The sequence below is a fragment of the Symphalangus syndactylus genome, chromosome 15 (genome assembly GCF_028878055.3).
Source record: "Symphalangus syndactylus isolate Jambi chromosome 15, NHGRI_mSymSyn1-v2.1_pri, whole genome shotgun sequence".
NCBI lineage: Eukaryota > Metazoa > Chordata > Mammalia > Primates > Hylobatidae > Symphalangus > Symphalangus syndactylus.
Window position 1 is genome coordinate 25,681,693 of NC_072437.2, and position 13,881 is coordinate 25,695,573.

Sequence of the window (13,881 nt, forward strand, 5' to 3'; positions counted from 1 at the left end):
TCTCTGCATTCTGCATTCTGGGGCAGCACTCCTCAGCTTTCCCAGCTGTGGCTCAGGCAGGCCCAGGTGTGGCTTAGGCCACCATCTTGGAAGGCATAGCCATACACACCTTGGCTGCATCCAGGTGGTGCTAATTCTGCAGGCTTGCAGAGTGCAAGAGCTATGGAAGGATTATTGGCCTCCACCTAGAATTCAAAGGATATCTCAGACACCGTTGGGGCCCGAGCAGAGACTTGCTCTAGGGGCAGGGACACTGCAGAGAATCCCCACTAGAGCAGGCCTTAGTGAAGCCATGGGGATAGGGTCTCTGCCCCAGAGACCCCAGACCTATAGAAATGCCAGCATGCAATGCCAGCCTGTGAGAGCCACAGGCACTCAACACCAACCTGTGACAGCTGCTTCATGGGCTGTGCCCAGCAAAGCTGTGGGGGTGGGGTACCTTGGGGCTTTGGGGACCTTAACCTCTGCCCCAGTGTGTTCAGAAGGCAGGACATGAAGTAAGGCAAGGTTGTTCTTAGGCCTCAAGATTGGGTGGTGTTTGCCTTGTCGAGTTTTGGAATTGCTTGGAATCTGTTACTCCTGCTTCCCTATTTCTCTCTTTTGAAATGGGAATGTTCATCCCATGCCTAAATACACCATTGTACTTTTAAAGCCCTTAGCTTGTTTGATTTCATAGATTCAAAGCTGGAGGGAATTTGTCTCAGGATGAATCATACCCTGACTCTTACCCATATCTGATTTAAATGAGACTCTGAATTTTAGACTTTTGAGCTGATACTGGAATAAGTTAAGACTTTGGGGGCTACTGGGAAAGAAGACATGTATTTTGTATGTGAGAAGGATATGAATTTTGGGAGCCACAGCAGAATGCTGTGATTCGAATGTGTCCCTTCCAAAATTCAGGTGTTGGCAATGTGATGATATTAAGAGGTGGGGCCTTTAAGAGGCAATTAGGCCATCAAGATGCCTCCCTCATTAATGGGAGTAAAGCCCTTAAAAAAGAGGCTTCACAAAGCATTCTGCTCACTTGCTCTTTCACTCTCTCTTGCCCTTCAGCTTTCTGCCATGTGAGGACACTACCAGAAGGCCCTCATCAGAAACTCAAACCTGCAAGAGGCTTGATCTTGAACTTCCCAGCCCCTAGAAGTATGAGAAAATAAATTTCTGTTTTTATAAATTACCCAGTCTCAGGTATTTTGTTGTAGTGGCACAAAACAGACTAAGACATATCAATAGGAAGAAGAATATGAGTGTGTGTAGGTGCTAAGCAGCCAAGAAGTTGGATTTAATGGACATTGCATTTGTCTTGTTTTCATATTTCTCTATATAGGTGCCTTCCTTTGAGGATTGCTACAGTGTTTTTCAAGTAATTATGGTGGAGCTGTCATTTACACCTGCCTTTAGCCAAACCACTGGTTGGGCATGTGACTAAGTCAACTAGAATCTTTCTCACAGGAATTTATTTATTTACGTATTTATTTTTGAGGTGGAGTTTCACTCCATCACCCAGGCTGGAATGCAGTGATACAGTCTTGGCTCACTGCAGTCTCTTTCTCCTGAGTCCAAGTGATTCTCCTCCCTCAGCCTCCTGAGCAGCTGGGACTACAGGCATGGGACACCATGCCTGGCTAATTTTCGTGTTTTTAGTAGAGATGAGGTTTCACCATGTTGACCAGGCTGGTCTCGAACTCCAGACCACAGGTGATCCGCCTGTCTCGACCTCCCAAAGTGCTGGCATTACAGGCGTGAATCACTGTGCCCGACCCTCCCAGGAATTTAATTGTTATAGTGGCAGTGAATGCAATTGAAGTTGAATTATCACAAGAACAGTGCCCTGTAATCCACAGAACAATCATGAGATGTGGGAGGTTCTAATGGCAGTTAAAATTTGATTTTTCTGCATAAAAGAGAACATCCAGATAAATGTCTTGAAAAGGTTTCTCACCTGGAAGAGATGTCTAGATGCAGGTGGTTCAAGACTGATACGACCCCTTCACAACATCATTCAGCCTTCCCATCCTTAGTATGTGGGTCTGACTTTCAGGTTCCAAGTGTGAAAGAAAATAAAATCTTGGGACCCCAAATTCACTATGCCAAAGGAGATTTGAGCTTGACAACTGAGTTGGGGCAACACTGCCTACCATTTTGTTTCCAAACAGAAGGTTGTAATTTCACAATTCCATGCCAGAGCCTTATATATAAGTCAGATTCCCACAATAATAGAAGGCCATACACCTTCCCAGATGGCCTCCCTCACAAATTACAAAGAAATTCCCTGCAAGCCCCTAAGTACATTTCTCCTTATAAACCAGCCCTAAAATCTGTTAAATCTCACAGTGACTGGTATGAGATGGTATCTCATTGTTTTGATTTGCATTTCTTTGATGATTTGTGATGTTGAGCATTTTTTCACACGTATGTTGGCCGCTTGTTTGTATTCCTTTGAGAAGTGTCTGTTCATGTCATTTTCCATCAGTCAGAATGGCAATTATTAAAAAGTCAAAAAACAACAGATGTTGGCGAGGCTTCGGAGAAAAGGGAATGCTTATACGTTGTTGGTGGAAATATAAACTAGTTCAGCCACTGTGGAAAGCAGTTTGGAGATTTCTCATATAACTTAAAACAGAGCTACCATTCAACCCAGCAATCCCACTACCTGGTATATACCCAAATGAAAGTAATTCATTCTATCAAATAGACACATATACCCATATGTTCATCACAGCACTATTCACTATAGCAAGGGCATGGAATCAACCAAAGTGCCTATCAGCAGTGGATTGGATTTAAAAAATGTGGTACAGGCTGTTCTGCCTATGGAGTACATTTTTTTTACTCCGTCACTTTCTTTATAAACTTGCTTCCTTTTTTTTTTTCTTTTTTTTTTCAAGACAGAGTCTCCCTCTGTTGCCCAAGCTGGAGTGCAGTGATATGATCTCAGCTCATTGCAGCCTCTGCCTCCCAGGTTCAAGTGATTCTCCTGCTGATATGATCTCAGCTCATTGCAGCCTCTGCCTCCCAGGTTCAAGTGATTCTCCTGCTGATATGATCTCAGCTCATTGCAGCCTCTGCCTCCCAGGTTCAAGTGATTCTCCTGCCTCAGCCTCCTGAGTAGCTGGAATTACAGGTGTGCACCGCCATGCCCGGCTAATTTTTGTATTTTTAGTAGAGACGGGGTTTCACCATGTTGCCCTGGCTGGTCTCAAACTGTTGACCTGAGGTGATCCGCCCACCTTGGCCTCCCAAAGTGCTGGGATTACAGGTTTGAGCCACCACACCTGGCCTATTATTCTTTAAACCACGTATATAAAACCAAGGTTAGGTATCTGAAATGGGAATATGAGGCAAAATAATATGTATTGAATCAGACAACACATGTGATTTCTGCCCTTCTTTATTTATCGCCTTCATACTAAAGGACATTAGCCAGGTAATATCGATAACTATTTTCAAATGAGAGAAATAGAAACAATCATTTGAAATAAATTCAGCTACAATGCTTTTGTTTATTGTACAAAATGATTAATGTTCACCAATATTATTATTTCATTCTTTAGGCTCATTTCTGTCTTCAAAAAGCAAATATTTATTTGAGGACTTACTAAATGCTCAAAATACTGGAATACTTGAGGTTTTTATAGTCTAACGGATGAGACAGACACCTTAATCATTAAAAATTTGTATACCATCATACAATTGGTATAAGTGGTTTGTGCATAGATCAAGAATGCATCATGGCTGCTAAGTCATGCCAAAGTCAATTGATTCTTCTTATTCCAATTCCACACCTGTAGGATAGTATACTGACAGTGGAGATGGGAAATACATGTAACTCAAATGGTATATCAACAAATAATATTAATTAAGCAATCATCTCTCTCTCACACACACACATACACACACAGACAGCTACCGAGTTTGCAAAAACCGGATTTTGCAGAGCAATAGCCCTATCTATCTCATATTGTCTGAAATTCCTTTTTTTCTTTTCTTTCTTTCTTTCTTTTTTTTTTTTTTTTTGAGACGGAGCCTCGCTCTCTCGCCCAGGCTGGAGTGCAGTGGCGCGATCTCGGCTCACTGCAAGCTCCGCCTCCCAGGTTCACGCCATTGTCCTGCCTCAGCCTCCCGAGTAGCTGGGACTACAGGTGCCCACCACCACGCCCGGCTAATTTTTTGTATTTTTAATAGAGACGAGGGTTCACCGTGTTAGCCAGGGTGGTCTCGATCTCCTGACCTCGTGATCCACCTGCCTTGGCTTCCCAAAGTGCTGGAATTACAGGCGTGAGCCACCGCGATTGGCCCATTGTCTGAAATTTGTATCTAGAAATCTTTCCGCATAGTACTTAGAGGATTTTTATAGAGATCTTGAATTTTCTTTCAAAATAATTTTAAAATTAGACCAATTTAAAATCCCATCATGGTCATCCTAGGCCTTATGGCTTCAAATAAAACTAAAGCAAGGAATTCAACATAAATACATATTTAGCTGTTGCTATGTTTGAAGCCTTGTGCTAAAGTATGGTACAAAGTTGATTCTGTCAGGGAGAAGCACAAGGAAAGGCACTTTTACAACGGCATGTTGGTCCAGTAAAAGTTCTGTAGCTACTCGTCTCTAATTTAAAAACTGTATATATATATATATATATAGCTGCATTAGACACTTAGGTTTTGCAAAAGATGCCCTCAAATTTCTCATGATGGTATATACATACGTTTTGGATTACTTGTTACTTAAAACTACTTTTGTCCCACGTGTTCCAATTTTAGGTTACATAAATAAGCACACTACTCCGGACCCACATCTCCTGCAATTCACAGTGCCTGACTTTCTACCAACAAAGATCCGTGCCTTTCATCCTGAAGTGGGCATAACGGAAAGAGACGCAGAAACCTACGTGGATTTAAATCCTAGAGTGCTTTGGTGAAAAGTCCCTAATCTCGGTTTTCCACGTCACTATCTAATGCAGGGCTACATTAGATAGCCTTTTCAAGGTCCTTTGCATCTGCAGACTTCTGCAATTAAAACGCATCTCTTCTTGGAAGATAATTCACCTGAAGCTCCTCTGGGAAATTAGCTTGCTGAGGGCCAGACCAACCACCGGGTAGGAGCGAATCTGGTTTCTCTTTGAAAAGCCTTCCTAGGGTGAGCATCCAGGGCCAGCAACAGAGCGCACCCCCGCACCACGTGTCTGCCCCAGCTGCCGGATTGGCTGAGTGCATTTTAGCGCTGCGGTCTAGACTCGCGCGGTCCCGCCCAGCTGCCAGGGGAGCCGGGACACCGAAGGAAGAGGCCGGAGGGAGATCGCGGAGGGGAGGGGGCGGGAGGGGGGTGGGGTATCCTGAGTCGCCCGTGGTCCGGAGTCTGGAAGGCCCTGGAGCGGCGCCAGTCCACCGGCCTCGCCACAACTTGCCCAGACCAGACACGTTTCATCCTGCGCCCTGCAAGAAGGAGCCGGCCTGCCTCTCTCCGCTTTGCTGCTCCTCGGCCTCCGCGGGCCTGGCCCGCGTCAGCAGCGACCCTGGGGTCTGGGTCCCCTGTGTCGCCCCCGCCCGCCTGCAGCGCCCGGCACCCGCCCAGGAGCGCACAGCTGGGGTGAGCCGAGACCGGGGATGCGCCAGGCGCCCACAGGAGCCGGTGGCGGACTGGGCATCCCGATACCCGCGAAGCCGGCCCTCCTGCCTCTCCAGGCTGCGAGCCGAGCCTCTGCAGATCCAGCTGGCGTAGCCACCGCAGCCCCCACTGCCTGTTTGCCTTCCAAGGAAGGGCGCCGAGGTTCCCCGGGAACCCGCGTCTCTCGGCTTTTGTCTGCGGGTTCGGCTGCCCGGCGGTGCCATGCGCCTGGGACCTGAGGCGCCGCCCGAGGCTGGGGGCCCTGCCCGGGATGGGGGAGGGAGGGAACGGGAAAGCATACCCCCTTCTTTCCTGTTCCGGCCATCTTGTGACCGAGATCCACGCAAGGGGGAAGGGGTGGTCAACCGCACGGCGCCCCACGATGGAGTGTGGCGGCCAACGGAGATGGGTGCCTCGGGCCTGCGGGCCTCTGCGCCCAGATCTCAGCGGGGGCGCGCGGGCCACCTCCACGTTCAGCTCCGAAGCCCTTGGCCCAGATCTAACAGGCCAGAGGCAGCAAAAATAGGAGGGATAAGGGGCCAGGAGCTGATGTTTCCTTAACTAAGCGCCTAAGTCATTCGATCGTTCTTCATTCACGTGTCCATTCAGCAAATTCTGAACGCCTTCTCCATGCCTGTCCCCTGCTAGGTGCTAGGGATATATACTTGAGCAAGAGAGACCACAGCTCTTGTTCCCGCTCATCCTGCAGCCCAGTGGATGGAGTCCAGAGTCTACAGACCTGCCAGGTCGGTGTCTTGATGCTCTTAAACAGATGGGGGAAGCTAAGTCTTAGGGCTGACAATTTGTTCTAGATCAGGCAGCAAGTAAATGACAGGATCAAACTTTGAAACTATTTATGTCTTTAGCACTTTTTATGCCCGGTTGCAGGGAATCATTCTTTTTTTCTAAAGGCCAATTAACTTGGACATACGGTTAATTTGAAACCATATGAAGTGCGTGTTTTATTTCCTGGATGTTTTTGCATGGGTTTATTTCTAGTTAACAATATCTTGAAAGTGCTAAATATATTTGATATTACAACTTTGCTTCCAGTTACTCTGAATTGTATTTTCCTTTCTTCTGTTCACATATTTGGATGTTAGGAAAGAAAAAAATATTCCTGATGTCTGGTCCAAGCAGGAATTCCCCGGTGGATTGGGGAATGTCCGGCTTTTCCTCAGCTTATTGATCTCTGTGGTAACCACTGGAGGCCCCCAGAAGACCCATAGAAATGAGAGGCCTGAGGTCTACAAGTTGCTGCTAGAAATATTTTAGCCTCTCCAAAACCCAGAATGCAGCCCCGACCCAAGTTTGTAAGGTAAATACCATGGCCCTGTAAAACTTGTTGGTAAAGCTGATGGCTAAAATCCCCCTCCATCCGTTTCTACCTTCAGCATTTTGAGAATGTATCCTTTTGGAAAGACAGGTGAAGTATTACATATTTTGGGGAGTTCTTTGGTTTGTACTTTTATCAAAATGTTATATTTAGGCTGCTAACCCACAAAGGAAGAAAGACGCCATTTAAAAAGCAACTTGGGTGTCAGGAATCTAGAAAGCCTGCCATCAAATATGATTAACTGCGAATTTCATTTAAAAAACAACTTTACTGAGATATAATAAAAATGCACCCTTAATTTTAAGGACACAATTCGGTGAATTTGGTCAAGTGTATATTGCTGGGTAATCAACACCACAATCAAAATGAAAAACATTTCTGTTATGCCAAAAGCTTCCTCATGCCCTTTTGCAGCGAGTCCCCCTCTATCACATTTAATTATATATATTTTTATTGCTTAATGTTTTCTAAATCGTGTGTGAAAGATGAGGATGAATAGATACTACTTTTTTTCTTTTTCTATTAATGATGGAATGAATAGATACTTCTAATTTCAAAGCCTAAGGCCAGGGCTACAGTGAATAAATAACCAGGGGATGGCAGTTAAGACCAAAGGTTCGCAGGGATGTGGCTCCCCACGCCTGCCTTAGGGACATGGAGTGTCCAGCCCCAAAGGCCAGGAAGGGTGGCGCCCTGGGGAGCCGGTACCCAGGAGGTACCCTCTTCGGGTGAACGGCTGTGTCCATTCGGGCTCGTCCAAGAGGTCTTCTCTGGTCCCGCAGGGTTCTGGGTGCACGCTGACTGCGTGCGGATGGACGCGCTGTTTGCTCCAGGTCCGGACCCGGGCGCTGCCATAGCAACGTCCTGCACGCCCAGACTTTAGGCCGCCGCCGCCGCGGGAGCAAGGAACCTGGCCTTCTCCCGCTCCTGAGGGCTGCGGCCCGGGAGGCGGCCCAGGCTGGGTAGAGACCGCCCGGCTCCTCCTATGCAAGCTGAGGCAGCGGATTGGCTTTCAAGCATGGTAAGAGGCGGGAGGCCGGGGCGCCCCCCACGGGGACGCCGGGCTGGGGAGAACTGCGGCTTCCCCGGACCCCCAACTCTCCAGCCTGCCCACCCCCCATCCCCGCCTCCCGCCGCGCTCTCTTTGTGCCCCCCGCAGCCCTTCCAGAAGCATGTCTACTACCCGCTCGCCAGCGGCCCAGAGGGGCCCGACGTCGCTGTGGCCGCCGCCGCCGCGGGCGCAGCCTCCATGGCCTGTGCGCCCCCCAGCGCGGCTTCGGGGCCCCTGCCCTTCTTCCAGTTCAGGCCGCGGCTGGAGAGTGTGGACTGGCGGCGGCTGAGCGCCATCGATGTGGACAAGGTGGCGGGGGCCGTGGACGTGCTGACGCTGCAGGAGAACATCATGAACATCACCTTCTGCAAGCTGGAAGACGAGAAGTGCCCACACTGCCAGTCGGGGGTGGACCCGGTGCTGCTGAAGCTCATCCGTCTGGCGCAGTTCACCATCGAGTACTTGCTGCACTCACAAGAGTTCCTCACCTCGCAGCTGCACACCCTGGAGGAGCGGCTGCGCCTGAGCCACTGCGACGGCGAGCAGAGCAAGAAGCTGCTCACCAAGCAGGCGGGGGAGATCAAGACGCTCAAGGAAGAGTGCAAACGCAGGAAGAAGATGATCTCCACCCAGCAGCTGATGATCGAGGCCAAAGCCAACCAGGTGGGCAGCTGTGTGTGAGCACGATTCATGATCCAGTAAACAACTCAGTTCCCATTTGATAGGCCTGTCCCGTATCACCACTCTTTCTTCTTAAAGATTTATATTGTATATCAGAAGACACAGTATATTTAAGCAAAAACAGTCATTTTAACCAACAAATGTCATGGTTCATTACCTTCTGCAGACCACCAGGGGATTAATAATTAAACAACAAGTGTCGTCTGTGGCGCTTTATGGAAGTTATCTAAATGCTGGTTGTTGAAACACTTTCCTCCTCCGAATCAACCTAATCATGAAAAACCATATACAAATTGCTGTTGAAGTCAGTCCCCAAACGATGCAGAATGTTTAAATTTGTAGGATCTTTTTCTCATTTTTATAAACTTTGAAATATTTTCAAACTGACAGACAAGTTGCCAGGAGACTGTAAATAATTTTCATATGCGCTTCACCCAGATTCCCCCATTATTAACATTTGTCACAGCTCCTGTATTTCTGTATACATATTGTTATTACTTCTGAACCATTTCACAGTGAGTTGCAGATCCTAAATATTTCGATGTGTATATTTTCTAAGAACAAGAACATTCACTTACATAACAATATTTAAAGAATAAAATATTTTTATCTTCTGGTCTTAATCTTCTACTGTTTTGGGTTAGACATTGAGTCCAAGATAAATATTGCAATTTTTGAGTATAACATAAACCAATGTATATTTTTTTTATTGACTAGTTGGAGGAAGTGCAGAAGGTGTAAACAATGATTGAGAAAGATACTGAAATAAGCAACAGATTAACAAGATTGATGTCGTGCCCTTACTTTCTAGTCCTTTTGGCTAACTATGGCTTAAAATCCCTCACTGGATTTAGGAATAGTGGAGCTGATGCATGAATGCTGGAGAGAACTGGGTGCAGGGCAGAGAAAATGGTACAGTTAATATTGCTCAGGACTGACCCAGCAGGATAGGGGAACAGTGGCCGGGTGCAGTAGCTCACGCCTGTAATCCCAGCACGTTGGGAGGCCGAGGTGGGTGGATCATGAGGTCAGGAGATTGAGACCCGAGACCATCCTGGCCAACATGGTGAAACTCCGTGTCTACTAAAAATACAAAAATTAGCTGGGCGTGGTGGCACGTGCCTGTAGTCCCAGCTACTTGGGAGGCTGAGGCAGGAGAATCGCTTAAACCCAGGAGGCAGAGGTTGCAGTGAGCCGAGATCACGCCACTGCACTCCAGCCTGGCAACAGAATGAGAATCCATCTCAAAAATAAATAAAAATAAAAAAGATAAGGGAACAATTAGGAATATTATTAGAAGGACTTAGTGTTTGGTCTTGGGTAGACAACCCTGAAGTATAATCTTTAAATGACACTGGGCGTTGCTAATTGCTTATTTGTTTCATAAATGCTGCTTAAAAATTAAATATTTACAAATAGTGCTAAGATGGGTTTTTTCTTGTGCAACGACTAGAATGGATTCTATTTAAACATTTTTTAAGGGTTTATTATAGTCCAGCTTTAGCAGCCATCTAGTGAAATGTTAAAACCTCTAACATACAGAAATTGTATGTTTATAAACTTTTTTTTCCCCTTTTTTGGGGTTACTATAGAAATAGCTGTTACAAGAGAAGATTTTCTTTCTCTCTCTCTCGTTTTTTTTTTTTTTTTTTTTTTTTCGAGATGGAGTCTCACTCTGTTGCCCAGGCTGGAGTGCAGGGGCACGATCTTGGCTCACTGCAGCCTCTGTCTCCCGGGTTCAAGCGATTCCCCCACCTCAGCTTCTCGAGTAGCTGGGACGACAGGTGTGCACCACCACACCCGGCTAATTTTTGTATTTTTAGTAGAGATGAGGTTTCACATGTTGGCCAGGCTGGTCTCAAACTCCTGACCTCAAGTGATCCACCCACCTCAGCCTCCCAAAATGCTGGGATTACAGACGTGAGCCACCACATCCGGCCTAAGAGAAGATTTTCAAATGTGAATGATAAGTAATGATTAAAAGGTAATGACTCAATTTATCAAATGAGTGACACCTACTACTTTTTCAGCTACCAGACCTTGGCAAGTTGCTCAACCTCCCTGTGCCTCAGTTTCTACTCTGTGAAATGGGAATATTAATTGTACCTACCATATAGCAGTTGTTAATGGGGATTGAATGACTTAGTGCATGGTCTGTGCTTAGAGCAGTGCTTGGCATGTAGTTAGTTATTGTTTTTGCTAATACCTGGGAATGAGGGAAAAACGTTTTGTGGCATGACAAATACCAAAGCTGACTTATTACAAAATGTGAACAATCACATGACTGCTATCATGTGAGTTTTTCTTTCTTCTCCTATACAGAAAATCCAAAGCCTAGACTCCTTTTTCTGATACAATGATTGGGTCCACTGCATTATCAGTTTTACCTTTGAGAAACTGTGGTGTCATTCTCATTCTCATGCCACTTCTCTTTGTCTCTATTTCCTTTGCTTTAAGAAATCATAAGAACTGAGTAGCTGAGACAAAAAAAATTAAAGATGCCTGTTCTTGAAGGCTTGAACACACAGACAGACACACACACACGCACGCACCCTAATGGGTTTTTTTCCCATGGGATGTGCACGCGCGTGTGTGTGTGTGTGTGTGTGTTGTGTATAAGGGGGGTAGTGATGGCAATGTGTAAGGTCTTTTTCCTCAATATTCTATTTAAAAAAATTTAAAACATGGAAAAATTAAAACAACAATATAGTGAATACCCATATATGGGGAATTTTAAAAGAAAAACCTCATTGATTTTCAAATAAAAATTAGTATTGAAATGTTATAAACATACAAAAAAGTGTATAGACTAATGTAAGACACACCATATACCCACCTCTTAGATTTAACTCAGGTTAGGCTGGGCACGGTGGCTCACGCCTGTAATCCCAGCACTTTGGGAGGCCAAGGCGGGCAGATCACCTGAGATCAGGAGTTCAAGAGAAGCCTGGCCAACATGGTGTAACACCATCTCTACTAAAAATACAAAAATTAGCCAGGTGTGGTGGTGCATACCTGTAATCCCAGCTACTTGGGAGGCTGAAGCAGGAGAATCACTTAAACCCAGGAGGTGGAGGTTGCAATGAGCTGGGATCATGCCATTGCACTCCAGCCTGGGTGACAAGTGCAAAACTCCATCTCAAAAAAAAAAAAAAAAAAAAGATTGAACTCAGGTTAGCATTTTGCTATATTTCCAAGATAGCAAGTGTTTAAAGAGTTTTAAACATCTTAGAAATAAATACTTTTCCCCTCCTCCATTCTCAGAGAAAAATCTTTCTTTGACTATATCCTTCCTATTTATGTGAACATATAAAATATTTTTATGAACATATGTATTCATAAGACAGTGTTTTTAAGTTTGAAAATTTTCTATAAATGATATTATACTTATAGATCTGTACTAATCTGCCTAGGCTGCCATAAAAATAACACAGGTTAGATGGTTTAAACAATAGAAATGCATTTTCTCACAGTTCTGGAGGCTGGAAGTCAAAGATCAAGATCAAGGTATCAACAGGGATGGTTCCTGGTGAGGCCTCTCTTCCTGGCTTGTAAACAGCCACCTTTTTGCTATGTCCTCATCACGTGGCCTTTTCTGTGTTGGGAGAGAGAGAGAGATTGCTAATGTCTCTCTCTCTCTCTCTCTTTTTCTTTTTTTTTTTTTAAAGTGAAGGGGTCTTGCTATGTGCCCAGGCTGGCCTTGAACTCCTAGGCTCAAATGTTCCTTCCGCCTCAGCCTTACAAGTACCTAGGACTACAGGTGGGAGCCACTGTGCTGCACTTACCCTATCAGATTAGGACCCCCGCCTTATGACCTCATTTAACCTTAATTATCTCATTAAAGGCCTCATCTGCAAACACAGTCACAGTGGAAGTCAGGGCTTCTCTCCCCATTTCGAGAGTTACACTATCCAGGTTGGTAACATTCACATTCTCTTACTCAACCATGTCTTACTTGTTTTTTTTCCATTCGTTTTATATTTATGTGCTCATTCAAAGTCCTTTCACCTCAACATCTCCATTCTTGAGTTTCTCATTTTGAATTGTCTCTTAATTCATAGGATTGTCAAAATGATTTTTCTTACCCAGAAGGCCCAAAAGTGCTGCATTTCTTCAATTCTGTCAAGTTTGAAAGACATATTGGATGAAGAATATTCTTAGTCACACTTTCCCTCTGAACTTTTTAGATGTGGTTCCTTTGTCTTCTGGCAGTAAATGTTGTTGTGAGAAGTTTGAGGGTGGCCTAAAGCTTTTCTTCTTGTGAGTGACTTGCTTTTTCTGCCTGCATGGCTGAAGAGTCCCTTCTTTCTGCTTGAAGCCTAGTACTTTCTAGGGTATACTTGGTGTTGAATGTTCTGTATCAGTGTTCCCTGGAACCTGGTGAATTCTTAATCTGCAGATTCAGCTTTCACTGCACTTCAGGGAAACTCTCTTGTATTCAGTCTTTAAATTTTGTTTCATTTTTGGCTTCTCTACTTCTGGGAAACCAGTTACCTTTATGTAGTATTGATTTTGTCCATCAGTTCTCCGTACTCTGGTTTCTTTCTCATTGCTTTAATCCTTTCCTTCTAATCTGCATTCACTGTGATAAATTATGTCAGCCTTTCCTTTAGTGAGCAATTCAGTTTTCAACAGTGTCTCTTTTATTCCTTGCTTTTTCTTTTCTTTTCTTTTTTTCCTTCTTTTTTTTTTTTTTTTTTTTTTTTTGAGTCAAGGTCTCGTTTTGTCACCCTGGCCCCGAGTGCAGTGGCGCAATCTTGTCTCACTGCAACCTTCACCTCCCGGGTTCAAGTGATTCTCCGGCCTCAGCCTCTCGAGTAGCTGGGATCACAGGCGTGTGCTACCACACCTGGCTAATTTTTGTATTTTTAGTAGAGACAGGGTTTCGCCATGTTGGCCAGGCTGGTCTCGAACTCCTGACCTCAGGTGATCCACCCACCTTGGCCTCCCAAAGTGCTGAGATTACAGGCATGAGCCACTGCACCCAGCCCTATTCCTTGCTTTTTCTTATTTATTTGTTCTGCAATGATATTTCAGATCTTTTTTTTTTGTATTTTATCTTTCTTTTTAAACTCATTCTGGTTTTTTAAAAAATCGTATCATTTTTATAGAATGTATGCTACTCTTATGTTCTGTGATGTGAATATATTGTGAAGAACATCTTTAGATTCCTTTCTTAATTTATAGATCCCCTGTGGTAAG

General features: G+C 45.0%; 1 protein-coding gene across 4 annotated transcripts in view; it reads left to right on the plus strand.

Annotated features, from left to right (window-relative positions):
* Positions 1–5,234: 5,234 nt before the first annotated feature.
* The window catches only part of DZIP1 (DAZ interacting zinc finger protein 1), a 65,882-nt gene continuing 57,235 nt past the window's right edge, over positions 5,235–13,881 (plus strand). Inside the window, exons 1-5 of one of the 4 annotated variants that reach the window (XM_055244465.2) lie at positions 5,235–5,593; positions 6,260–6,357; positions 6,715–6,929; positions 7,730–7,968; positions 8,107–8,661. In XM_055244465.2, the coding sequence (XP_055100440.1) occupies positions 7,933–7,968; positions 8,107–8,661 (591 nt within the window). In that variant the 5' untranslated portion in view covers positions 5,235–5,593; positions 6,260–6,357; positions 6,715–6,929; positions 7,730–7,932. Of the gene's footprint in view, positions 5,594–6,259; positions 6,358–6,714; positions 6,930–7,729; positions 8,662–13,881 lie in introns of those variants that run through there. The other 3 variants (XM_063618991.1, XM_055244463.2, XM_063618990.1) reach the window with 3 other exon arrangements.